Source organism: Rattus norvegicus, chromosome 15 (assembly GCF_021556685.1).
Source record: "Rattus norvegicus strain SHRSP/BbbUtx chromosome 15, alternate assembly SHRSP_T2T, whole genome shotgun sequence".
In the NCBI taxonomy this organism is placed as follows: domain Eukaryota; kingdom Metazoa; phylum Chordata; class Mammalia; order Rodentia; family Muridae; genus Rattus; species Rattus norvegicus.
In genome coordinates, this window is record NC_141548.1 from 3897913 (window position 1) to 3925400 (window position 27488).

General features: G+C 46.8%; 1 protein-coding gene across 44 annotated transcripts in view; it reads left to right on the forward strand.

Annotated features, from left to right (window-relative positions):
• Positions 1-27371, forward strand: part of Cfap70 (cilia and flagella associated protein 70) — a 65609-nt gene extending 38238 nt beyond the window's left edge. For 9 of the 44 annotated variants that reach the window (XM_087585947.1, XM_087585948.1, NM_001108370.2 and 6 more), the window contains 13 exons: positions 4149-4274; positions 7768-7901; positions 8018-8133; positions 8886-9098; positions 12651-12719; positions 13034-13192; positions 14012-14133; positions 16670-16822; positions 17415-17576; positions 24408-24497; positions 26597-26698; positions 26875-26922; positions 27152-27371. In XM_087585947.1, the coding sequence (XP_087442073.1) occupies positions 4149-4274; positions 7768-7901; positions 8018-8133; positions 8886-9098; positions 12651-12719; positions 13034-13192; positions 14012-14133; positions 16670-16822; positions 17415-17576; positions 24408-24497; positions 26597-26698; positions 26875-26922; positions 27152-27232 (1575 nt within the window). In that variant the 3' untranslated portion in view covers positions 27233-27371. Of the gene's footprint in view, positions 1-4148; positions 4275-7767; positions 7902-8017; positions 8134-8885; positions 9099-12650; positions 12720-13033; positions 13193-14011; positions 14134-16669; positions 16823-17414; positions 17577-21804; positions 22011-24407; positions 24498-26596; positions 26699-26874; positions 26923-27151 lie in introns of those variants that run through there. The other 35 variants (XM_087585950.1, XM_087585951.1, XM_087585952.1 and 32 more) reach the window with 7 other exon arrangements.
• Positions 27372-27488: the final 117 nt, after the last annotated feature.

Consider the following 27488-nt stretch of genomic DNA (forward strand, 5'->3'; position numbering starts at 1 on the left):
TACTACAGTCCATGTGGAGGGGAAGAGACATGCTTCGTTCTCCTGCTTTAAAACAGTGTGACATGGGCTGGGACTCAAGACGTGGCTCAGTGGTTAAGAGGACTGGTCGCTGTTCCAGAGGACATGAGCTTGATCCCAGCCACCACGTGGTGGCTCATGACTGTCTGTACCCTCATCTGGCCTCAGACAAGACATGCATGCATTAACACACACGCACACGCACACACACACACACACACACACACGCACACACACACACACACACGCACACACACACACACGTAGAATAAAAGATTTCAGTGTGATAGATTTGTTAAAAAGCTATGGAAGTCATGAAATGAAACATTATTTTCTGAATGCACAAGTCTCAATTTTTCTTTAGGATAATAAAAATAAGGTCAAATGATATCTTTGGATATTTGAAAAGGCATGTTTGAACTGCTACTGTAAAGAGGACGGTAGTGATTAAAATATGCCTTTAAATTTTTAAATTACATTTTCATTAATTTCTTGTATGTATGTGCCACAGTGCATTTGTCAGGGTCCCTCCCTCCCCAGGACCTGATTTGAGTCATTAGCATTGGCAGCAGATTCCGCTACCCACTGAGCTACCTGGCCAGCTCAGAACATGCATTTTAGGGACTGCTGATCACTTCATACCCATGAGTCTGTGCCTGTTTGCACACTTGCATCTTGGCTGCTTTTCTGCATTCAGGCTTGCAGTCAGTTGTTCCTTGGTGTGACAAAAGCACATCTCTGAGCAGCTAAGCCACCTCATGGCCTCTGTCTGTCCTCTCCTCTTTCTTCACTGCAGTCTTTTTCTCCGGACCTTTCCTTACATGCTTCCGTCTTCTCGGAATAGGTAAGACCAGAGAGCACAGTGCTGTAGGATTAGAAGGACAGCCCTGCTTGGACGTGGGCGTGGGTGGCATGTAAGATTTGTTTGGAAAGCTCTTGACAATTTACATGCAATGGGAATTGTTTGCTTGCCACCTTCCGTCCCCCGGGAACATTTGCTAGTAGAGGAATCAGGCCTGAGACACAAGTGAGGTAGATACTTTGATAGAGACACGGCTCTACCGGTGCAGGCCAGAGCTTTGTGCGACGCTGGGACCTTTCGGGGAAGGCTTCATAAAGGAGCTGGGCTTTCAACACTGCAAACATCTCCAGGCGGATGTCTCTGGGCATTGAGTCACCAGGCACATCACAAGGCTTAGGAGCTCAAGAATGTGACACGTACATTTCTGTATAGGCCACGGAGTTCAGGAGCAGAGGCTGACGTTGTCTAGGGTCGGAGAATCAGGACTTGAAGCTCGGGGTCCATTCCTGATGAGAGGCTTTGAGAGGGTGGAGGAGAGGCCTTGAATGCTTCACAAATCAAAATTCCAGGGTCAGAGGAATAGCTAAGCAACTGTCGAGAGTGTTGGATGCTCTCGCAGAGGACCTGGCTTCAATTCCTAGCACCGACATGGTGGGTAACGTCCACTGATAATTCCAGTTCAGATGAATCTGATGCCCTCTTCTGGTATCCATGGATACCAGGCACACACGTGGTACCTAGATATTAGCAGGCAAAAAACGCCCATACACATAAACTATTCTTTTAATTTAAAGCTTCCCCCATTAACAGGAGTTAATTCAATCACTCATACCGGGATACAGTTTGATTAGATTAATATTTTTACAGAAAAGCACTCTCATAGCAGTTACAGAAGCTGGATTTGAGGTGGCTCTGGTGATATTGTCTGGTTATTACATACTCAGGGAAGAAGAGCCAAGGATTGTTTTTTAAAGGATTCATGTTCATTTTATATACGTAGGTGTCTTACCTGCACATATGTATGTATACTACATGCATGCAGTGCCCACGGAAGGCAAAAGGGTGCGTCTGGTCCCCTGAAACTGCACTGCGGTGGTTGTAAGCTGCAGCCATGTGGGTGCTGGGAACTGGGCCCAAGTCCTTTGTTAGAACGGCCAGTGCTCTTGACCTCAGAGCCATCTCTCCAGCCCTGAGTCAAGTGTTCCTAATCTCAGGGTTTGGTGACTGAGCCATTGGTGGCCAAGGAACAGAGCATGAATAGATGGTTGGGGGAGTGACCCTGGGTTTATTTTGAACATTAGCATTGGTGGGTCTTAAGAGAGAGCAGTCTGAGGTAGAGATTTGAGGAGCTGTGTGGCCAGAAATGCAGCAGCCTGAAAAAATGATGAGGAAAGAACGTGGCCGCAGGCAGTAGACACCTAGGAAGTATCGGCGAAGGGGTGGGTGAGCGGAAGAGATGACAAGGACAACCAATGAAACCGTTTAGGAAGTGGGAGTGTGGGGTTGCCAGAGCCAAGGAGAAAAAATTACAAAGGAAATAGATGTACATTGTCCAATGCTTAGGGATTCAAGAAAAACACATCTGGGAAATTTGTTGTATCTGACAATAAGGAGATTATTGTCAAACTTTCCATGGGAACATTCATTTACACTGAAGATTCAAACTAAAATTAATCAAGGAGTAAGTGTGCTGACAGGCGATAATATGCATTCACGAAGTGGGACAAAGGAGCGTAGAGTCTGGAAATTAGATTAGGCTGCCCCCTCTAAGGCCAGCACGCCAGGTGGGTTTTGATAAATGAAGTGGGCAAAGTGGAGAAGTTGAAACCAAGTGAAGGACTGGGTGTGGTGACTCTGGCACCCCTGAGACTGAGTGAAGCAGGGGGATAGCCATGAGTGGAGGCCAGCTTAGGCTTCAATAGTGAGTTCCAGGCTTGCCTGGGCTGCATTGCTCTTTTCAGACTGTCACAGGCAAGAGTGTGAGAGCCTGTCTCAAAGAAAGCAAACAAGAACTATTGCTGTAAAATTATAAAAAAGAAAATGTTGTCTTTTATCCCCCACTAGATCTGGCACCGCAGTGCCCCAAGATATCTGCTGGATATCTCAATTTCAGTCAGCAAAGCGTCTCACCCTCTCTGCTCCATCCCTTATCACACTGCCCAAGGCCCCTTTACCTGTCTAGTCCCCAAGGCAGGTTTCCATGCCACAAACACACATCCCAACTCCCTGGCGGCCCCAACCAGCCACCGCACACTTTCTCACCCTTAAATCTGCACATGAAAGAACACACAACACAATAACTCTGATCCAATTGATAAGATATAATTGCCCACCTAAACATGCAAAGCCCTGTACACACCCACCCCTTAAGAACATCCATAACAACCTGTAGGGTACAGCATGGATCTTAACCTCAGCTTCCATGTTGTCTCCGCCACAGCTTCTCTCCTTCCTCTCCTCTTCTGTTCCCATCTCCTCCTCTTCCTTCAAACTTTTCTCCTGCCCATCCATCCTTCTCGTCCAGTGACAGGCCTCATTCTGTCTTGTATCTGCCTCACCCGTGACATCATCCCACACAGAACATTAAGCAAAGGGAGGAAAGTACAGTCAGCAAGCCCTAGACAGATAACCGAGAGAACCCAGGCTTGAGATGGAAGGGTTAGGCTCAAAAAGAAGGAGACTTTGCATGACCCTTCATCTGAGATCACAAGGACAGAGCACAGGGAGAAGCAGTTTAGACGGAGAGTTAACAGCTGAGGAGTTAGCAGCGAGAGAGACGGCTCAGCAGTTAAGACCACTGAATATTTTTTTCCGAGGAACTGGGTTCCATTCCCAGCACCCATGTGGCAGCTCACAAGTGTCCCTAACCCTCACACAGACGAGTGTGCAGGCAAAACACCAATACACACAAAAAATTTTTAATTTATAAAAAAGAAAATAGTTTATAAAAAAAGTTGAAGGTTTAGACTGGGAACCTAGCTCAGAGCATTTCCCAGGCATCTGCAAGGCCCTAGGTTCAGTCTCCAGCACATTCGAGAAATTAAGGGTTGCTTGCCCAGTACCTCTCTTTGTTCCTTTGGACAATGTTTCACATAATCTAGGCTAGCCCTGAACTTGCTATGTAGCCAAGGATGGCCTTGAATAGACCCTCCTCCACCTCCCAGTGCCTACTGTAGTTACCCTTTCTATTACCTCGGTGAAAGAAATTGGTATTGAAACTATGTTTATGTTTCATTAATATTATGACTGCATCTCATATCCAGTTTATTCTTGTACACATCTCCACCTGTAACTCTTTATGTTGTTTCTTTACGATCTCAATGACAAGGCCATGCCAGAAGACGCCCCAAGCAGCACCTCAACGATTCAGACGAGCAGTGAGCAGCTTCGGCTCTTCGCGTTCGAGGCAGAAGTCGACGAGAAGTTTGAAATGGCAGCAGTGTATTATGAAGAGGTGACCAGGCTTCTCCGTGACTGTTGTGACTATCTGTGGATGTGTGTAAAATCGTAGGTTTTTGTTTGTCTGTTTATAGAGTTGCTTAGTTGGTCTTAGTTTTTTGAGACAGGGTTTCTCTGTGTAGCCCTGGCTGTCCTGGAACCTGTAGACCAGGCTGGCCTGGATCTCAGAGATCTGCCTGCCTCTGCCTCCTGAGTGTTGCATTTAAAGGTATATGTCACCACCACCACCCAGTACATTGTAGTTTTTTATTAAATATAAATTCCATCAGTCAAACTATAGACACAGATGAGTAGGACAGAAAGAGAGAGACCAAAACTATGCCCATATGAAAGAGATCATTTGACTTTTGGTTTTGGTTTTGTTATTTGTTTATCTTTTTCTTTTCTGGAGACAGGGTCTTGTATATCCCAGGCTGACCTTAAAATTCTTATATAGCCAAGGGTGGACTTGCACTTCTCCCTCTACCTCTGATGTCAGGATCATAGCCGCACCCACAGCACTCCCGGTTCATGGAGTACTGGGATCCAACCGGAGGCCTTGAGCATGCTAGGCATGCACGGACTCTACAAAACCAAGTCTATGTCCAGCCCAGACATTGGGATGAGTTGTTTCCCTGTATCTCAAGCTGGCCTATGAGACCTTCCTGTTTCAGCTTTCTACAACTAGAGAAAAAAGCCATGTGTTCAACAGGTCACTTGACTTTTTTTTAAATTTGTTTTTATTTTATGTGTATAAAGTGTTTTTCTCCGTGTGAGCATGCCCACCAGGTACATGCCTGCTGTCCGCGCAGGTCGGAAGAGAGCGTCAGAGCTCCTAGTACTGGCGTTACAAATAGTCACAAGCCACCACATGGGTGGTGTGAGCCAAGCCTATTGTGGCAGGCTCTCTCCTGTGAGCCCATAGCCGACCAATCTGGCAAGTCTAGCTGGTCAGCTTGCTCTGGGGCACACTGAGATTTCAGACAGGCCGAGACACCTTCCTGGCTTTTCCTTGGGTGCCAGGGATCCAAGCTCTGTTCCTCATGTTTGCTTAAGTGCCATCTCTCCAGCACCCAGGGCATCAGACCTTTGATGAAGTTGTAGAGTAAACCCAATGGATAAATGCGTTGTTTCAACCAATAGTACTAGAACAGCTGGTAATCCACATGCAAATGAGGGGCCTTGGCCTGACTGTGAACATTTGCTAGTCAAGGTGAATGGATAACAAATCTTAAGGTAAAATAGGGAACTTTCAGAGGAAACAGCTCTGACCCAAGGAAAGAAGGTGACTGGGAGAAATGATGCCGGCCATTCCAGCACCAGAGAGCAGAGGCAGGAAACTGCCATAAACTGGAAGCCAGCTCCGGCTACACAAGTTCCAGGCTCGTCAGGGCTGTGAGAGCACAGAGTAGGATGGATTATTCGTAGAACATATACTTTTCAAGCAACTTGTATCCAGAATTTAAGACTCAAAATGCAGCCAGGCAGAGTGCACACCCCTTTAATCCCAGCACTCAGGAGGCAGAGGCAGGCGGATCTCTGAGTTGGAGGCCAGCCTGGTGTACAGCGAGTTTCAGGACAGCCAGAGCTACACGGTGACACCCTGTCGTGGAAAAGCCAAGCCAAACTAAAAGACTCAGTGCAGCACTTTACTGTTCAGCCTCTGCTTCCCGCTGCTTTAACGTTTAATTATGTTGGTTATACCTCAGAGTGGGGCTGCTGGCTGTGTAGGGCTGCTGCTGGCTGTGTAGGGCTGCTGCTGGCTGTGTAGGGCTGCTGCTGGCTGTGTAGGGCTGCTGCTGGCTGTGTAGGGCTGCTGCTGGCTGTGTAGGGCTGCTGCTGGCTGTGTAGGGCTGCTGCTGGCTGTGTAGGGCTGCTGCTGGCTGTGTAGGGCTGCTGCGTTTAGCAGTCTGCTCCACCACAGGGCTCAGCTGCTCCGGGAGGCAGGGCGTGGGCAGTGACTGCGCTTACTCCACACCGCTGCAGTGGGCGAGGAAGCCCCGGGACAGCACTTGGGGTGTGTGGGGGTGGGGTGGGGGGAGCACAGTCTGTGGTGTGAGGCAGCTGCAGCTGGCTCGGGGGTCCCCAGGCCTGCGACAAGGCTGGGGTTGTCTGGTTCTCAGGTGCTTGGGCACCCAGGCTCTGCTGGATGCCATGGAACAGCTAAGGACGGAGTGCCCCCCACCCCCGGGCTGGATCTATCCCAGGGTGGAGGGTTGGGGGAGACTCCGTCTGGTCCCATGAGGAGAGTCTCTGGCTTGATGGCTACAGGCTTGGCTGGCAGCTGGTTGTGGCTGGGAGTGCAGAGAGGTCTTCTATGGGAGACTAGACAGTGGCTCTGTAGGGAAGGCCTTTTCTGTGGCTCCCCAGGGCAGATCCTGAAGAGAAGAGGCAGCCCGTGGTTTTCAGGTGTTTATTGTCATGGCGAAAGTGGATGAGCATACCCCACTTCTCAGAGTGGGCCTGAGGTTAAATACCTCGTGCAGGGAGGAGGTCTGGAAAGGAAAGGTGATTGACTAAGCCCTTCAGGCCTTTAGGTACCTCATTGTCTTGAGCCTGTGTGACCTGTGGTCACCTTCTTTTCCTGTGAAGGGGCTTGGGGCGTTGCCCTTACGTGACTGACGCGACCGCAAATCTACGAGGGAGCTGCAGCGAGTGAGTGACGAGTGACAGGGCCTGGTCCCCAACAGGCGAAACATCTACCATCCCTGCAGGGTCTCCGGAGCCGGGGCGGGGGAGGGGGTTGAGCCTTAGCTCAGCTGGGAACCAGGCTGCCTTTCCTGGTCCCACAGATTGTATAGTGACTCTGTTTACCTTTGTAAGGATTTCTGCTGGGATGCTGACAGGGATTGCCCTGTGTGTAGGTTACTCTGGGCAGCATTGAGATCTTAACAACACTGAATCTTCCATCCTGACCTGAACTGGGCTATCTTTCCATTTATTCATGTTTTCTTTCATTTCCTCTTTTTCTTTTCCTTTTTTGGAGGGGGCTGGTTTTTGGGTTTGGGAGACAGGGTTTCTCTGTGTAGCTCTGGCTGTCCTGGAACTCACTCTGTAGACCAGGCTGGCCTCGAACTCACAGAGATCTGCCTGCCTCCGCCTCTCAAATCCTGGGATTAAAGGCGTGAGCTACTATCCCTGGGTAATCTCTGTAAGCCACGTTTGTGGTTGTCCTTTCGTGGATCTATGGATGAGTGTGTGCGCTTGCTGTCTCAGGGTTATGATAGCAGTCATTGCCTATGGCTGCTGCGATAGAGCCCTTCGTTCCTAAGGTAGTGACTGGGTTTAAGAATAAAGTTCTTGGGGATTCTATCTTTAAGTCATGTCAGCGATTCTGTTCGCAAAGCCAGAGCAGTGCGGTAGGCACCTGGGTCCTGCGGAAGCAAAGGAAGAGTGGTGTTTTTGGCTGTCACAGAAAGTCCGGTACCTACGGAAGATTTACTGTTATCTGACAGAGAAGGGTGCAGTGCAGCAGTAACCCTGGCCCTCCCCATGCTGTGTGTATTTAGAGGTTGGTCCGGGAACCCCAGAACCTGGAAAACTGGCTGGATTATGGTTCTTTCTGCCTCCTCACTGAAGACAACATCAAAGCACAGGAGTGCTTCCGGAAAGCCCTTTCTCTGAATGAGAGTCACGTTCACAGGTAGGGAGGAGAGATGGGTGAGGTGCAGTGGATGAGCTGTACCTCAGCTTGTCTTTGTTCCATTGGAGTGACCTGGGACCAGACTGCTAACCGTGCGAGTGGGTCTCTCTTCCCAGCCTGTTGCTGTGCGGTGTCCTGGCTGTCTTGTTGGAGAACTATGAGCAAGCAGAGATCTTCTTTGAGGATGCTACATGCTTGGAACCTACCAATGTCGTTGCCTGGACTTTACTCGGTATGCTGTTTCCCTGGGTGTGAATGTGGATGTGGTGTGGTGTGGGTGTGGTGTGGGTGTGGATGTGGTGTGGGTGTGGTGTGGTGTGGTGTGTGGGTGTGGTGTGGTGTGGGTGTGGTGTGGTGTGGTGTGTGGGTGTGGTGTGGGTGTGGGTGTGGTGTGGTGTGGTGTGGTGTGGGTGTGGTGTGGTGTGGGTGTGGGTGTGGATGTGGTGTGGGTGTGGGTGTGGTGTGGGTGTGGTGTGGGTGTGGATGTGGTGTGGTGTGGGTGTGGTGTGGGTGTGGTGTGGGTGTGGTGTGGTGTGGTGTGTGGGTGTGGTGTGGTGTGGGTGTGGTGTGGGTGTGGTGTGGTGTGGGTGTGGGTGTGGTGTGGGTGTGGTGTGGGTGTGGTGTGGGTGTGGTGTGGGTGTGGTGTGGTGTGGTGTGTGGGTGTGGTGTGGTGTGGGTGTGGTGTGGTGTGGTGTGTGGGTGTGGTGTGGTGTGGGTGTGGTGTGGTGTGGTGTGTGGGTGTGGTGTGGTGTGGGTGTGGTGTGGTGTGGTGTGTGGGTGTGGTGTGGTGTGGGTGTGGTGTGGTGTGGGTGTGGGTGTGGGCTGGGGAAAACCCCATCGAGAGATTCTCTTTTTCCTGTTTAGTGACATCCTCTCTGGTTTTTAAACTTGAGTAGAGCAAACGTGGCAGAGAGAAGTCAAATGTACCCATCCTTCATCTGTGATGGTGGAAGTCAGCCGTTTAGTTTATCTGTATTTCCTCAGGACTGTTCTACGAGATTCAGAATAACGACATTCGGATGGAAATGGCGTTCCACGAGGCCTTCAAACAGCTCCAGGCACGAACCCTGCAGACAAAGCTGAAGAGCACGGCTACCGTCCAGAACATTGAGGAAGGAGTGAAGACAGAGCCCAGCTTTGGCCCTTGGGGGATCACACAGGAGTCCTCCACAGCCATCAAGTCAGAAGGCCAAACAGGTGGGCGTGGCCTGTGGAGACGGGCGTGGTCTAAGGGGTGGGACCAGAGACATACAGAGAAGGCACTAAGACAGTATTCAGCAAATACTGAAACCTTTAGCTATTTCAGCAACCTCAGGAGAAATACTGTTTTTAGACCCGTCGCCTGGGCCTGGTCTGAAGTGTCTGTTGTGATTTCATGTCATAGAGAATTTACTCCCTTCGTAAGTATTCCTTAAAAACAGTTATTGTTCTGAGCACTTTAAAATGTCTCTTCTCTCCTTTCCTCCTCACCATGTAATTTTTAAGTGTATTTATTCATCCAACCTGTTTTCCTTCCCCCACTCTCTATTCCTGTGTTCTTTTAAGATTAGGGGGGATTTTTTTTTTTTTTTTGGTTCATTTTTTCGGAGCTGGGGACCGAACCCAGGGCCTTGCGCTTCCTAGGTAAGCGCTCTACCACTGAGCTAAATCCCCAGCCCAAGGGGGGATTTTTTTATTATGTAAGTATATGAGCGCGGCTCATCGGTTCGTGCACCACAAGTTCCAGGCCTCCACAGAGTTCAGACACCCCAGAACTGGAGTTCAGACCATGTGGGTGCCGGGAGCAGGAAGTGGTCCCAGTCACTGAGCCTTCTCTCCAGCTGCTTTCCGCGTAGTTTAGGAAACCAGTTACTCCGCTATGGTTCCTAACTCCTGTCTTTGCTTGTGTATCCCTCGCACAGGCGTGCTTTGGTGTTCTGTGGACACACGTGTTAAGGTTGCCTGAGACATTTTCAGTTGATATGTCATGAGCTGCACACATGTGAGGTCAGTTTACTCAGTGTTGACAAAGCACACTGGAGCCGATGGCTCGCTCACGCCCCCTTGTGATGCCATCTGTCTACCCCCATGCCGAGAGAACCACTGAGCTACGCTCACCATGGAGGAGTTTGCATTGAACGAGTTATATTTGGGTCAGGAGGTAGGTGTCCACTGGCACCCATGTGGTGCTCGGAGGACACCGGGGGAGTCAGGGTTCTGTCATAGCCCCATGTGGGTTCCTGGGATGGGACTCAGGCCTTTGGGCTTGTGCCAGGCTTGTACCTGCTGAACCATATAAACAGCCCAAATTTGTTGGTTTTTAAGTTTTAGAATTCTAGAAATAGTCTAGAATGCTTTCAGAGTTCAACGGTATATGCTTTTTGGTCTGATTTTTTTTTTAACCAAGCATAGTTATCTTGAGGTTTTTCATGGAATACTGAATGTGTCTTTGCTGCCACACTGCTCCCCAGTGTAGACAGAGCACCCCGTGCTCACCTCCGTTCTCCTGCTGCTTCGCGTTTGGTTGTTTTCATGTCGAGACTATTGAGTTCAGAGCATTAGGACCTGATTTGTGCATGGATAGACTCATTTCCCGAAAACACCTAGGAACTCACCAGCTGAGACTATGGGTGATTTAGTGATATGGTTTTGATTTTCTAAATATTTGGAGATTTCCCCATATATCCTTGCTTTTTATTTATGACATAATCTCACTGTGGCTGGAAATTAAACTTTCTCTAAGTGAAATTCTTCAAAAATATTGGAACTTGTTTTATGGGCCAGCAGATAGTCTGTCTTGATAAATATCACTGACAATACAATGCTCTGCAGATGTCAGTGGGGCGTTGTGGCCACTGCACTCCGGGGCTATATCCATTGTAGTTCTTTCTCTTTGAAGCTTAGGAACAGTCTTAAAGACAGGTGTCTTAGTTAGGGTTTCCACTGCTATGAAGACAGACCACAACCACAGCAACTCTTAGAAAGGAAAACATTTAATCAGGGCTGACTTACAGTTCAGAGGCTTCGTACATTGTTGTCATGATAGGAAGCACATCGTGCAGGCAGACATGGTGCTGGAGAAGGAGCTGAGAGTTCTCTATCTGGATCAACAGGCAGCAGGGAGGGACTGACACACTGGGCCTGGCTGGAGCCTCTGAGACCTCAGTGCCCGTCCCCCCAGTGACCCAGTGACGCACTTCCTCCAACAAGGCCACACCCGCTAAGAGCACCCCTCCCTCTAGGCTCCCCCCAGTGACATACTTCCTTCAACAAGGCCACACCCACTAAGAGCGCCACTCCTTCTAGGCTTATGGGGTCACTTTTATTCAAACCACCACAACAGGGTTTCACTTAGTAATGCAGGCTGGTCTCAAACTTGCCCTGTATCTCAAGCTAGCTTTGAATTTTCTACGATTCAGCCTTGGTCTCCCAAGTGCTGGGATCACAGGCACCAGTTTTCATGCCTGGCCGTTGTTTAGGTATATAATCTCTTTCTTCTTTGTGTAACACATTCTTCAATTAACTTTACAATTGTCTCACATTTGGTCTTTAGAGAACTGATTTTAAAATATTCTGCCACAGAAGCATTGCCCGTTAGTTTTTGTCTGGATAGGAATCTGGTTTTCTCAGCTGTCTCTCCCAACCCCATTATTTCCCTGGTGATGGGAGGTATACATTCCTAAACTCTGATGTTGTCATTCCGTGGTGCTTGCTAGGGGTAAACACAGACGCGACACATTGTATCCACCTCTTCTGTGGCTGTGGTTTGGGTCAGTGCGTTGATATCTGTTTCTCTCATGTAATTGTCTCCCTTAGCTGTGTGTGGACCTTATTTCTCTGTATGGATTTTATAGTGAATTTATTTAGTGAATCTTTAAAATGTAGTTATCATTTTTATTTGGACTGTATTGGAAATTACAGATTAGCTGAGGAATACTTAGCATTTTCATGTTAGCCCACTCTGTCCGATGTGGCAATGACACCCTCCACTTAGCAAGTTTTCTTCTTACTCCTTTAGTAACACCTTAACATTTTATCTAATGAGGCCCTGTTTAGTAAATGAAATTTCTAGTCATTTCTAGGTTCCAGATAATTTTTATTGGACTTTATGTGGAAACCTTCCCCAACTTTTTTCACTCTAATGAATTGATGATTTTTGTTGTTTCTTGAAATTTTGACTATGAGCTGGGCGTGGTGTCCACACTTTTAATCACAGCACTCAGGAGGCAGAGGCAGGTGGATCTCTGAGGGCATGAGGCCAGCCTGGTCTACAGAGCAAATCCCAGGGTAGCCAGAGCTATACAAAGAAACCCTATTTTGAAAAAAAAAAAAACACCAAAGAACCAACCAACCAAACATATATATAAATGACTGATAGCACCCACCAATAAACATAGTTTATCTTCTTCCTCCCAAAGCTCATCTCACAACATCTTTTTAAAATGTTTTGCCTTATTTTTAATTATGTGTGTGCTTGTGTCTGGGTCAGGGGTGTGTGCACATGACGTCAGGAGCATGTGGAGAGATCCAGTCCCCCTTGATGTTCTAGGCAACTGGGAGCCATGTGATGTGGGTGCTGGGCTTGTGTTCTAAGCCCCTGCGCTACTTCTCTACCCCACACTATCTTTCTATCCCCCCAGGATTATCACAGTGTCCCCCTTCCAGTTGTCATCTTTTGTTGCGGTTTCTGGTTTATCTGGTGTAACCCCTCAGCTTTCCTCTCTGATGTGTCTGAAGAATGACCAGGAGGTTTTTCCTTGCTGTCCCCAGGGATAAGGCCCAGGACCTCACACCCGCTGAGTCCTCGCCCCACCGTGGAGCTGCATCCTCAACCCCAAGGTTCTTTTGCTGTTTACCTTCTTCGTTTCTGTGATGTGGTCTCCTTTTCCCTCTCTTCAAAGTGGGACGCGTTCTGTGGGGTGCATTTCCCTCTGTCACCTTCATCGCCCAGTTCCCGGGAGATGGACTCAGTTCCGCTGTCTTCCATGTGACTTCTCTGTGCCTGCATCGAGGGCCTTGGCCTCCCACGTGTCTGTCCTTAGTCACGAGGCCACCCTCGGGCCTGTCCCTTCAGGGTTTGCGCATCTCCTCTCCTGTAGCCTTTCAATGCCAGAAAGAGGGCGCTGTTTTTCATGAAAATCTCATCTGTTTAGGACCAAACACTGCTTTGTCCAGTCTAGACGAGTTTTTGGAAGAATCATCTAAGGCGCAGTCTGACTCACAAGAGCCAATAATCACTGTACAACCTCTGGAGTCCTCCCTTACACAGAAGTCATCCAATGCCCTGCTAAAGGAGCTGACATCCAAAAAAGGTGAGGAGAAGTCAACGTTTCCCCTGGAAAGAGGGCATCAACCAACCAGGAGAGCATGACCATGCTTAGTTTATGGGTTTGGGGGTTCCTGAAGGGTTTGAAGTTGCACTGACCACGCTTTATTAGTCTAGAATCTGAATTCTAAACCCTATGCTGGGGCTCCTCTGATGAGTAGGATTTTAATCTTGTTCACACAAGTAGCTAACAGAACTGTAATTTTCCCGTAAGTCTTCATTTTCAGAATATCTGTATGTCGTGTTTCAAACCCAAGGAGTTCTAAAAACTTCTTTAAATTAATTGGTTAGTGGTGTGTGTCTGTGTGTGTGTGATATGTACACGCATGTGCACGGGGGTCCAGAGGCCAACACCAAGTATCTTTCTTAGTCACTTTCCACCTTGATTTCTGAGACTGTCTTGTTGTTTCAGCTGTCCTGTCTGGCCAGCGAGCACAGGGGTGGGATTCCAGTGACACACCTCTCCCTGTGTGTGTGTGTGTGTGTGTGTGTGTGTGTGTGTGTGTGTGTGTTTGGTGGAGGTCAGAACTCAGGACTTTACTGACTGATTCATCTCTTCAGGACCCTTTGAATAGTTTCAAAAGCCCTTCATTTGGTTGTGATTTTCTTTAGAACACCCAGTGCATCTGATTTGACGACCTTTGAGACCACTGTCTGCATCATAACTAGAAATGGTCTATTGCTTTCCAGAATCTGGTCTTTATCTCATCTGAGTTCAGAATCTTCTCCCTACCTTATTAATATGACTGGGTCTCTGGCATTTCCTATTTGCATCTGGCCTTCTATGCTGTTGCTCTGTTTCCAGAAACATCAAAATGCCAAGATTCATCAGCCTTTTTCTCTCCTACCCACCAAGCTATTCCCCAGCCCCCTGTGACGATCTTCATGGAGACCATTCGCTTCTTGATGAAGGTCAATGCTGTCCAGGTCAGATTCTTTGGGAACTGGGACATAGACGGAGGGCTTCAGTGAACTCTGTATGTACTCTATCCAACATAGACGGAGGGCTTCAGTGAACTCTGTACTCTATCCAACATAGACGGAGGGCTTCAGTGAACTCTGTACTCTATCCAACATAGACAGAGGGCTTCAGTGAACTCTGTACTCTATCCAAAATAGATGGAGGGCTTCAGTGAACTGTGTACTCTATCCATAGCAGTGTCATGTGACCTTCAATATGTGAGCGGCAAAAACCAAACGTGGTTTTTGTGCTGGGGGTTGAGCTTGGGACCTCCTACATGTCAAGCACACATTCCACCACTGACCTCTCCCACTACCCCTCAGATGTTCTTCTCAGGGCATCTCTTACCAGATGTAAGGAATATCCAAACACTGACCATCACTGAGAAGTTTGCTCCCTGCAGAAGACCAACATAACAAAGTCAGACTCTAAGTTTGACTGTAGTCTGACTTCTTTCTAGTTTAGAATATTTTTACATTTACATATTTATGAGGAGACACACACATGTGAGGTCCAAGGACAACTTGCCTAAGTCCGTCTTCTCCTCCCACCATGTGGTTCTGTGGATCAAACACAGGTCATTTGGTTTGGCAGCAAGTACCCTTACCCACGGAGCCATCATGCCAGCTCCTGGACCTTTTCTTTTAAGGTGTTATGAGTGGTGGGATTCATAAGCCTGTGATCATGTGATCAAACCCCTTTCCCTGCAAAGTCCTGTGCATGTGATCATGTGATCAAACCCCTTTCCCTGCAATGTCCTGAGCCTGTGATCATGTGATCAAACCCCCTTCCCTACAACGTCCTGACCAACTGAAAACAGATATACAATGCCATGTGAGAAAGGGCTAAAATAGTAAATGATTTTAATCATAAAACTAGGCTATAGGTCTGGCAAGATGGCTTAGTAAAGGGCTTGCCAACCAAGTCTCATGATTTGAGTTTGATCCTGGAACCCCTATGGTGGAAGAAGAGAACTAACTCTTGTATACGTTTTTTGTTTTTGGGGTTTTGTTTTTTTGTTTTTTTTGGTTTTTTTTTAGATTTATTTATTATATATGAGTACACTGTAGCTATCTTCAGACACACCAGAAGAGGGCATCGGATCTCATTACAGATGGTTGTGAGCCACCATGTGGTTGCTGGGATTTGAACTCAGGGCCTCTGGAAGAGCAGTCAGTGCTCTTACCACTGAGCCATCTCTCCAGCCCTTGTTTTTTTTTTTGGATATCTTTTATTTACATTTCAAATGTTATTCCCTTTCCCAGTTTCCTGGGCCATAAGCCCCCTATTCCATCTCCCCTCCCCCTGCTTCTATGAGGATGTTTCCCCACCTCTTCCTCCCTCCCTGCCCTGACATTCCCCTACACTGAGGGGTTGAGTCTTGGCAGGACCAAGGGCTTCTCCTCCTGTTAGTGCCCAACAGGGCCATCCTCTACATATGCAGCTGGAGCCATGGTTCTCTCCGTGTGTGGTCTTTGGGTAGTGATAAGTTACTCTTTTAACTCAGCATGTGCAATGTGGTATCGGTGTGCCCCTGCTCCCCCCCCATCCCTACAAACATACATACACATACAAACACAAATAAATGTAAGAGAATTGTTTTGAATTGTACTAGAGAATATTACTGGTTCCAAATATACTGACACACATTGTCACAGGCAGAGCATCTGGGTGTCAGTCTTCTTCCCAGAAAAGAAGGCCATCCAATAGTCACATGACCACCTGAGGAGTTACCATGAGCAAGTGATGGGAGGGAGGGGGACCTGGTGGAGTTGACTCTGATCTTGTAAACTTGTACCTCACCGAGGGCATGCAATCTCAAGAATTATGATCTGGGTGGGATTGAATCACATTAGAAATGAACCCTTCCCAGCAGTGAATAAATGCACCTCCCGGAGTCAGTGCCAGGAGTCACGTAGAGAGAAAAAGTGCATCTTGCCAGGGTGGTTTCCTGGGAAGGTGGGCATAAGGCTTCCGTATCACAGGCTAGGGCTAGAATGGACAGCAGAAGCTGGGGAGGGTCCCAGGCACATCTGACTGCACCAGACTTGCAGGTCCTTTGAAGGGTTGGGGATAAAGAGCCCCAAATGCTTTGGTGAACATAAATATTTAGTGCTATGGCAATAGCACCAGTGTATGCTTGTGAAGTCCCAAGTCTTAGCACGTTAAAGAGGCAGGTTTTGTCATTATGAGTTTCCTTCCGATGTCAACTGTCTGGAAATGCTACTTCAAGTGCAAGCAGGGAGGGTCACGAAGTGCTGCTGCCTGCTCCTCCTCATAAGTGCCGTCTGAACCTTGGTCTCACAGCCACAGGCCTGCCCCGTGTAGCACTGCAGCGGGAATGCTGGTGGCTTCCCCTGTCCCTGTACCACTGCAGATGATCGCCCTGCCCTCCAGTCCCTCACTGTTTACCGTCAGAGCCACACTCACTCCACCCTAAAAGCTGTTCAGCTGACACAGTGCAGTCACTGTTATGTTCTGAGTCACTGGGTTTCCTTGCAGTTCGTGCACCGAGTGCTGGCACATGAGCTTCTGTGCCCTCAAGGAGGACCTAGTTGTGAGTATTATCTGGTTCTGGCCCAGACACACCTTCTCAAGAAGGACTTCGCCAAGACAGAGGAGTACCTGCAGCAGGCAGCACAGATGGACTACCTGGTACTGAGTTCCTAAAGAAAGCCTCCGAGTGGGAGGAGGAGGGGTGTACGGTCTTTGCTAGAATGGAGATGACAGTGGGACACAGAAGCCTGAGTCTCAGCCGCTTGGGAGGGTGGGCCCAAGAGCCTGAAGTTAACACAGTCAGCATGGTGATACTCTGAAAACTGATAGAGTAGTGGCGCCACGCAGAAGGAGACTTCCGGCATGCGTGGGTAATATTTACGTGTGTGTCGGTTTTTAAAAAGTAAATAACCCTGAGTCCTACACGAGGTAAAGAATACACAGGCAGTCATTTAGCAGGGTTGCTCGTTATTTCAAGTTCTAGACTTTTCTTTGCTCCTGATAGCATCATAGTGATTATAGCTGAGTGTGTGTCTTAATATGCACCCCGAACACAAAACGGCTTTTGAGGAATACAAGAATGAGAGTATTCCCAGGAACAGACCCACCCATGTGTTAAAATGCTTCTTTCTGTATGCGCGCTCTTAGGGAAAGAGAGAAAAAAATGTATGCATCTAAATTTAAATGTTTAACAAAATTCATTAAGGACTTAAATGTCACCTCACTGTGTGCTCTTCGTGTGCTTCCTCAGAACCCCAACGTCTGGGGTGTGAAGGGCCATCTCTACTTCCTGAGTGGAAACCATGCCGAGGCCAAAGAGTGCTACGAGAGAACTGTTAGCTTTGTGGTAGATGCTTCTGAGATGCACTTCATCTTCCTGCGCCTGGGACACATCTACCTGGAAGAGAAAGAGGTAAGGGAGAGAGAAGGCCCCAGTCTGTGGTCCAGGACCTGGCAATGGCTACAGAGAAAATAGCTCAACGCTGCCACCTACAGCGACCTGAAGAGCTCCCGGCCTCGATCCTCCCCTAATCCTCCCACACGGTCATAGCCACTTACGGAGACTTACCAGAGGCTTTGGGTAAAACTACATCCATGACTGCACTGCAGAGAAGAATTCAGGAGGAAGTCAGGATGAAGCAGAGTTAGGGAGTTTATTAAGTAGAAACACAGAGTAGCACACGGTTTAGTTAAATGCGAGTTGGGGAGGAGAGAGAAAAACTGACTCAAGAGTTAGTGCGACCCCAAATGGGGACGGCCTTCTCGAGAGAGCGCTCCGGGTGTCCTTACAGTGTCCACATGCCTGAGTCTGGGGTGCCATTTTTTTTTTAAAGCTTCAACAATTAAGTAAATTTTTGAAAATCATGAGTTCAAAATTTAAGTGAACGTTATGAGCTGTGGGGCTGGAGAGGGGGCTCTGGAGGTTGACACATGCTGTATTCTCATCCATGCAAAACCTCCTGCAGAGGAACCCGGTTTGGATCCCAGCACTTACAGAACAGCTCACAAACATCTACCAGGGGATTCTGATTTCCATAAGTTCCTGCATGCACACGGCAGGCAGACACCCAGGCACACACAAACATGCACAGAAAGTTCCGTATTTTTAATACCCGACCTGGCTTATTAAACTTGAAGGGTTTCCCTTTGTGGCTTGAGAGAAGGCTCAGCAGTTGTGAGTATACACTATTCTTCCAGAGGACCCCGGTTCAGATCCAAGCACCTACATCAGGGAGCTCACAACCACCTGTGACTCCAGGGGGTCTGAGTTCCTCTTGAGGTGTCCCTGGGTACACGCATGGCACATATGCATATATGTAAATAAACATTTTTAGAAGAAATCTTTAGCTAAGCAGCGGTGGCACACACTTTTAAACCCACCACTGAGGACACAGAGACAGGAGGATCTCTGTGAGTTCAAGGCCAGCCTGATCTAGAGAGCAAATTCCAGAACAGCCAGGACTATAGAGAGAAACCAAGTCTCGACAAACGAAACAAAACAACAAACAAACGAGCATCCGCAGGCAGAGTGCATTTCTGGCACCCGCAGCAAGCAGCTCCAAACTCCTCGGAGCTCCAGTTACAGGGATCCGACAGTCCAGCCTGCACAGGCCTCCCTCACACACACACACACACACACGTATGTGATTAGAAATAAGGTAGATCCTTTTGTAAATGAAATCGACAAGGTTTCGTGAGGAGCATCTTTTGGGTTTTGGGTGAGAGAGGAGTGGCCATGGAGCTAAGCTCAAGACCATCCTGGTCTAAGAAAAGCCACCTGCTGGTTTTTTTTTTTTTTTTTTTGGTTCTTTTTTTCGGAGCTGGGGACCGAACCCAGGGCCTTGCGCTTCCTAGGCAAGCGCTCTACCACTGAGCTAAATCCCCAGCCCCCCACCTGCTGTTTTTAACGTCCTTGCTCATCTCCAAGGGGGATTCCAATGTTAGCAGCTGAGTGAAGTTTCTGACTTGCAGACAGATAAGGGACAGGAACATTCCTTTCTTTGCCCATGTTTCCTTGACTTTTCCTGCTTCCTAGCCACCCTAAAAAGGGCCACATGATCATGACACCTTTCTACCAGTGGCAAAGCCATTGATCAGCAATACGGACCCAGTAACTAGGGTAGAAATAAGAGTCTGTTATTGACCACCATGCTACTAAAATTATTATGAATATAATGAATATTATTTTATTAGTACATATTTTATAAATGAATATTTTATTAGTACTAATAGCAATTTTACTTGAGGTAATAGGTTGACTTATCTAACAAAACATGTCTTGGGACTCAAAAGGACTTCTCCAGTTTCCTTCTTGATACAGAGCATTAGGCCTAATCTAGCTTAGGATAGCCCCATTCTATAGGGCACTGTAACGTGACTCTAGTGGCCCTCTGCCATCTTTAGGAATTGCTCCAGCGCCTTTACACCAGGTGAGGAGCAGGGTAGGCTTGTTATTCTAGAAAACTTCAAATACATGAGAGTAAGTGTAGCAGTAAATATTAAAAAATGAATCTACCGTCCCAAGCTGGTGCCAGCTCCGCCGGGTCACATGGCATCTGCGGGTACCTTCATCTTAATCAACAGAGCGTCTCAACCACTAAGCTGCCAGTCTCCATGCTGCCACTGGCTCCTCTCTGGGCCCTGCAGTAATCCCGCCATCCACCTAGTTCCGGAGGCGAGTCGCTGCCTCACCAGTTCCATACAGAGACCGCCAGTCTTGTGGCCTCTGCTCACAGTCCCACTGCCCGCCCCTGTGGTTATAGTCACAGCTCCCAGTAGCCATTAAAATCAAAACTCAATAAGTTTGTAATTAGCAACCAGATTTATATTAGTAAAACCTTACCCCACAAAATGCCCACACATTAAACTCTAAACCAGTTAATATTAATGTAAACTGTCCATGTAGATAAGACAAATTGTCCTATAAAAAAAAATCCATCCCTTATGAAATATTCATAAGTACCGGTGGCCCTTTGAGGCCACACAGATCTGGGTCGTCCTTCTCTGCCTCCATCTTGGATCTTCCTTTTTTCCTCTCTCCCACCTTACAAAAACTCTGTCCCCACCTTTCTTTTTCACTGCCCAATCACAGGCCTTGCCTCATCTGTGCTTGCCCTCATCTGCATATAGACATCAACTACAACTCACCCTTTCTGTCTAATTTTAAAACAGAGTTTTTCTCGCAAATGTAAGCTGAGCATAGTCATTACCATTTTATAATTTACAAAGTATAAAATACACCTAACACCCAGTCCATCATTTTTGCCAGTTAAATAGTGCATTCTGTTATCTATCCTAACTTAAAAAGGGCTTAAAATCTAGGTGTTATATCTTGGCTAGCTTGTCTACTATCTGAAAACCATCCAGTTAAATACATATTTTGAATGTTAAACAGCCTGGGAAGGCTATGAGACTATAGTTAGTCTTCAACCCCGTCAGAAATCTGAGGACGACCAATACTATCTGAAACTATAGGAAGTCTAACACGGCTTCCCGAACTGAGACAAGTTGAAGGGACAACTCTCTTACGGGTACAGTCCCATTAGCAACACTCCTAAAGACTGGCCTAGGATCATCTGACTGACCTTTGTAACAGGGAGTTTTGAAGGACTGGTTATTCTGACTGGGCAGAGATTATCAGTCGAGTATTCTGTTTGTCCTTTTCCGGACAGAATTAGTCTGTAGATGAAATGGGCAGTGGCTGCCCAGGGGCTGCCTGCCACAGTGCATTACCTCACCTGGAGGCAGAGACGCTCAGTTTCCTCTTTGAATCCACAAAAGGGGAGCTGCTAGAAGCAGATATGTCTCGACAACAAAAGAACAAACATTAAACGTGTTTTGTGGATTTCTATGTAGAGTAATCTGGACTCTTAGCTATTTCTAATAAATTAACTTGAAAACACCTTAACAGTAAACTCAGAGCCATGAATTTGCTATCTGGCCTTAACTCATCATCTCAGCTCAGTTGTAAGAGCAGTTATAGGGCTGTGTCTAAGCCTTGTACTCTTAAATGTTGTATAGGCACAATGTCTATATGAGAGGAACCGTTTTAATTTCAATTTTATATCAATAAGAAATTTGTACCAATAAAAACTTTAAATTTGTATTAGATAAATCCTGTACCAGTGTAAGAGGTTATAATTTCGACTCAGGAACAAATACAAGGATCTCTACCAGATGAGATTATGGCTGCACAGTCAATTCTAGCTAATTTCTCCCTGTTAAATTCTGACCATTTCTAAATCCCTGAGAAAGACAGCCTCAGAACAACCACCCTCAGGCCCTGAAGTCCAGGACACTGGGTCGGTGACCCTTCAGGCTGAATATGGGCGTTGAGGTATCTTGGGGGTGGGTATGGGAAGTTGTTTGGCTTTAAGAAGGCCGCACCAACAATTGCTGCAGTCTCTGCTGTCTGTCCTGACTGGACCCGGCTGAAAGTCCCTGAGAGCAGGAGTTCAGGCAGGTCAGTTCAGTACGTCTGGTGATGAGACTCACCAAAGCTGTCCATTCTGTAAAATATAAATCTTAAAACAAAGTTTTAGTATCTTCACGATATCTGTGTGGATTGTAACAGTCTGTGTAGGGTGTACAGACTGGAAAGGATGAAATTTTGTGTTTTTGTTTTGTTTTCTTGACTCTAGTTCTTCCAGAGGTCCTGCTCTGTCAAATCTGATCTGCACAGCTCTGGAAGCTGTGTCCAGAGCCCAATCACCTTTTCTAAAAATGCAAAGACAAAACCTTGTCTCAAATCAGCAACCGGAAAAGCAACCAGAGAAATAATATTATCACAAAACTCAAAATCACACCCGTTTTGAAAATTGAAACAATTTAAAATAAATGAAGTAAACTAAACAATACTGTCTGAGCTATTTTAGGCTTCTTTAATCTGTCATGTCAGGAAATCAACCCAAAATTCCCATGGAGCCCACGTTAGAGGAAATGAGCCTTCTGCAGAGCTCTACATACATCTATCTGTTCCGCTCTACCGCGAGCGTCAGACTTCAACTCACTGACTACTTCTGTAGTATATGTCTGTATGCACCCTGTCTGGTATTAAAGACTTCTATTTTTCCCTGTACTCGTTGTGAATGGAGGGCAGAACTTCCCGAGTGACTCAGGCAAAATCTGTATTTTCTTCTTCTAACTATAAAGACAAATCACACTTCTAGTAATGCCTGCTAATAAGCCGGCAGCTTGTCAAACCAGGATTTTAACCCAGAACTCCTGTAGCGCACACGTTAGCGAGAATATGAGCATCCTGTGAGACTTACTAGAGCACTTTATCTTTATAGACATCGGTCTGTTAAGCTCTGCCGGCACGTCAGACTTCTACTTCCACTCACTATCAACATCTATAATATATGTGCTATGTATGCACTATCACATCTATAATATATGTGCTATGTGTGCACTATCACATCTATAATATATGTGCTATGTATGCACTATCACATCTATAATATATGTGTTATGTATGCACTATCAACATCTATAATACATGTGCTATATCTGCACTATCACATCTATATGTGCTATGTATGCACTATCACATCTATAATATATGTGCTATGTGTGCACTATCACATCTATAATATATGTGCTGTGTATGCACTATCACATCTATAATATATGTGCTATGTATGCACTATCAACATCTATAATATATGTGCTATGTATGCACTATCACATCTATAATATATGTGCTATGTATGCACTATCAACATCTATAATATATGTGCTATGTATGCACTATCAACATCTATAATATATGTGCTATGTATGCACTATCACATCTATAATATATGTGCTATGTGTGCACTATCACATCTATAATATATGTGCTGTGTATGCACTATCACATCTATAATATATGTGCTATGTGTGCACTATCAACATCTATAATATATGTGCTATGTGTGCACTATCAACATCTATAATATATGTGCTATGTGTGCACTATCAACATCTATAATATATGTGCTATGTGTGCACTATCAACATCTATAATATATGTGCTATGTGTGCACTATCAACATCTATAATATATGTGCTATGTGTGCACTATCACATCTATAATATATGTGCTATGTGTGCACTATCAACATCTATAATATATGTGCTATGTGTGCACTCTGGTGCTACCACACTTCCTTTTTTTTTTTGGTAATAGGAGAACAAACCACGTGGACCCACCTAAGAGTTGCCACTGTTCTGCCACAGGCGTTTTGACCCTGACTTGTCTTTGTCTCCCTTCCCTTTTCCACCCATAAGTGGCGGTTGTGCACCGGAAGGCTAATCCAGGTCAGAGAGAAATCACAGCCCTACTGCAGTGAAGTAAATCAGGACTCTCTTTCCAATGTCAGTGCAAACTGCCATCTTCAAGGCACTACTGACCTCGTGGTTACTAGGCAACCAGTTTTTAGGCTGAAACCTCAGGACCAGCTGCAGGTACTAGAGGAAAAATAAGCCACCGGGTCCTACCTGTTTTGGAAGTTTCACTTTGGAAAGAGACGGGGGTCTTGCTGCATGTGGTAGTGTGTGAGCTCAGGAGGCTTAGGTCACAAGATTGCTCGAGCTCAGAACGCATAAAACTGGGTGTGGTGGCACATCCCCGAAATTCCAGCTTTCAGGAGGTAGGCGTTAGAGAATCAGCTGTTGAAGGGCATCCTGGGCTACACAGCAAGGTCGAGGTCAGTCTGGGCTATGAGACCCTGTCATATCCTCACCCACAGTAAACGGAAAGGATGGTTATTATAAGACTGCCCTTGAACTTCTGGACTCAGATCACCCTCAACTCTTAGAAACCGAGCAGCTAGAAATATGGGCATTGCATCTGGGTGAAAGCTTGATTTTTGAATTTTTCTCAATGTCTTCTGTGGCACTGTTAAGACTTTTCTGATAGGGGAACCAGAGATCTTGGTGTCTGCCCTCCCCACCACATGGTGCCACTTTTAAGTGAAAAGATGTGATCCATACGGTCTAGACAGAATTCCAGTAACTGCTGTGCTTGCCCAAGATGTCAGCGCGAGTCCCTCCTGAATCCTTGGACCCATTTCCAGGTGAAGTGCAACCTTTCATTAGCTCCCTCATCTCTCCCCGTCCCCTTGCAACAGCTCCTTTACTCATGAAAATATCATCTGAGGACTCACTCAGTTTCAGATTATTCTGGAGCAAACCCGTCGAGAAGCTCATGGTTACCTTAGCAACACGGTGTTTGAAGCTTATCGCTACTTTCTTTTGCCAGTATGATAACGCAAAGAGAACATACATGCAAGCCTGTAAGAGATCGCCTTCGTGCCTCACTTGGCTTGGACTAGGAATCGCCTGTTACCGGGTAAGACAGCCAAGGCTCGGCCTGGTGGCCCTCCAAGTGTATTGTGGGGGTGTGTGGTGGGATGGCAGTCAGCTCTAATGAAAAAAACTCTTTCAAGGTTGTGCATGAACAGAGACCCTTAGGAGACTAAAAATAACCCCATCTCAAGGACAGTTTGACAATGTCCTTAGTTGTAAAGAGAAGGAAATGCCTTCCACATCACTGCCACCCTGATATGGCAGTCACTAACCTTAGACCCTCACTGTCTTCATCCTTGCCCTAGTATTGCCCTCTGGAGCCATTCAAGGCAAAGGTAGCCATGAGACATTTCATCTGCAAATCTGTTAGCATGGTCAGACTGGAATCTAATTCCTGTCTTGCCCAGTACAAAACATGGCGTTCTCGCATACCCAGGGTGGTCTCAGACTCACTAGATAGCCAAAGATAACATTGACCTCCCGAGCTTTCTCCCTTACCTGCCCAAACTGGTATTACAGACACAGGATTTTCCACCTAAGTCATGATGTTCTTGACATCTGTCATGTTTCCAGAGTCCCTGCCTGAGGCTGGGGGCACCGCCTTCAGAGCTGTAAACTGGCCTTCGTTCCCATCATTCAGAAGGCAGAGGTGGGGGGTTCTCTATGAAGCCAAGGCCAGCCTAGTCTATACAGCGAGTTCCAGGTCAGCCAGGGCTACAGGGAGACCCTGTCTGCCCCACCCCCTGCAAAGGGTGGTTTTATGTGCATGTACTCCATCCGTCCATCCGTCCATCCATCTGTCACACCCACACCTTTACTGTTCTTGCCCTTGTGCCCCTACTTCTCCCTCATGGTTCGTCTCAGTGATGTTTCTCTCTGAGGCAATTCTCCAGTCTTCTGGCAGACCTGATACCATTGCTCTGTCTCACCTCCAGACCATACATGTACTTTTGCTTCAGAAATATTTATTTTGTAAAACTGTTCATGCACTTGATTTTTTATTACCTGTGGTTACATATCTGCCAGTGAGGTCTCTGGGGGCAGGGGCTGTAGACGTACAACCTACTTTTATTCTCGGCATCAAGTACATTTCTGAGCAGAGAGCCCATCTTCAGCAAACCCGAGTCAAAACATGGGCACGGCTGGAAGGCCGCACTTCATCTCTTCACAGCCTTAGAAACTCACTGTTCTTCTAGAACAGAAGAAAAAGATGTCTAGGCTTGGTGGCTCATAAATATAACCCCAATGCCCGATCAGCTGAGGAAGGGGGATAGTTTCAGGTTCAAGGCCAGCCTGAAATACATATGTTTCAGGCCAATCCTGTGAGTTTCACTAACAGGGAGACGCAGTCTCTTAAGTAATTTAAAAAACAAAAGTAAATCAAACAAAAATTGGAGGGGATATATACCTATCATATACCCACCCACAAATACTGTCTATTATAGTTACATAATTATACAGAATGTATACAATATATGCTACATAGGAATTCAGAAACACTGGTGGATTTTGAGGTGTGTTTTGAAAAGCACTAGTACAGGTCATGGGTGGACATCTGTTGGTCGGATAGCAGAGTCAGCTAAGCTGACTCTTGCTGTGTTTTATAAAAAAGAAAGAGGACAGGATATGCTTTGGTAGAGGCACGATATGGTGAGGTGGGAGGGGGTGCTCTTGGGGCCCATGCTGAGGCATCCCTTCCCCTGAGGTGCTAGCCACATAATGGGTACACTATGGAATAGAGTTTATTTAGGGCATGGGAAGGGGAGTTGAAAAGGGAGTAGAGACAAAGGTGAGACACACACACACACACACACACACACAGAGACAGAGACACACACAGAGACAGAGACACACAGAGACAGAGACAGAGACAGAAGAGAGAGAAGAGAGGGAATACCAGCCAGGAACATGTGGAGAGAGAGGGGGTGGGAAGAGAGGAAGGATGAGGTCTGAGAGAGACGGGACAGAGAGAGTAAGAGAGATGAGAGGGTCAAAGAGGGGGGCCCCTTTTATAGTAAACCAGGCATATTGGCTATTGCCAGGGAACTGTGGGGCAGAGCCTAGAAGAAATACTAAGAACTCTAGTTGACTTAAGTGAAAACTACTTTGGACTGTCTCTCCTGACTCTCCCCCTCTGCCAAGCTGGAGGAGCTCACTGAAGCTGAGGATGCTCTGTCTGAAGCCAATGCATTGAATAACTGCAACGCGGAGGTGTGGGCCTATCTGGCTCTGGTCTGCCTGAAGGTAAGTGTTCCTTAGTGTCCCTTCACAGAGCCCTCTCAGGGGTCCCACTGAGAAAGGAAGTCGGGGGAGATCCAGACCTGTCATTGTACTGATGACAAAGGAAGTGTCCCTCCTGGGCGGTTCCTCGAGATAGATGTGTGCTTAGTGATCACTTACTCACTTTTCTTTTCTTTCAGGTTGGACGACAACTAGAAGCTGAGCAGGCTTATAAGTACACAGTAAAGGTGAGACGGGAGATTGCCCTTCTGAGCGTGTACAGACTGTGGGAGCGCTCAGTGCTTGATGGATTTTTACCCATGGAGCCAATACACTCTAATTCTTCCTGAGAGCTCCCAGTGTTGAGAATAGAGGAGAGGCCCATTCCATCCCTGCAAATCTGGAGCCTCATAAATTAGAGGTCTTCAGAGTTACATAGTGTGTTGGACATGACTTCTTCCTGCCTTGTTTCTGCAGCTGAAACTGAAAGACCAGGCTCTGCTTGAAGAAATCCACAGTGTACAGGAAATGGTTGGCTTTGGAAATCCATCTTTCTGACGTTCTTACAAGTGGATATTTAATATAGAACCCCAAGCCTCTCTCCTTCCCAAATTGTCACCAGATGAAACCCGCCCATCCCTCCCACCCTTTGTTTGTTGGCTGTTAGATCACATTAAAAAAACCCAAAAACTCAAAATTCATCGTTTCTGGAGTCGTATGTGTAGCACATTATATGCTCTTATGTAATTATGTAACAATTAATAGACACTATTCGTGGGTGGTATATTGCATAATCAATGGTGTGACTATTAGA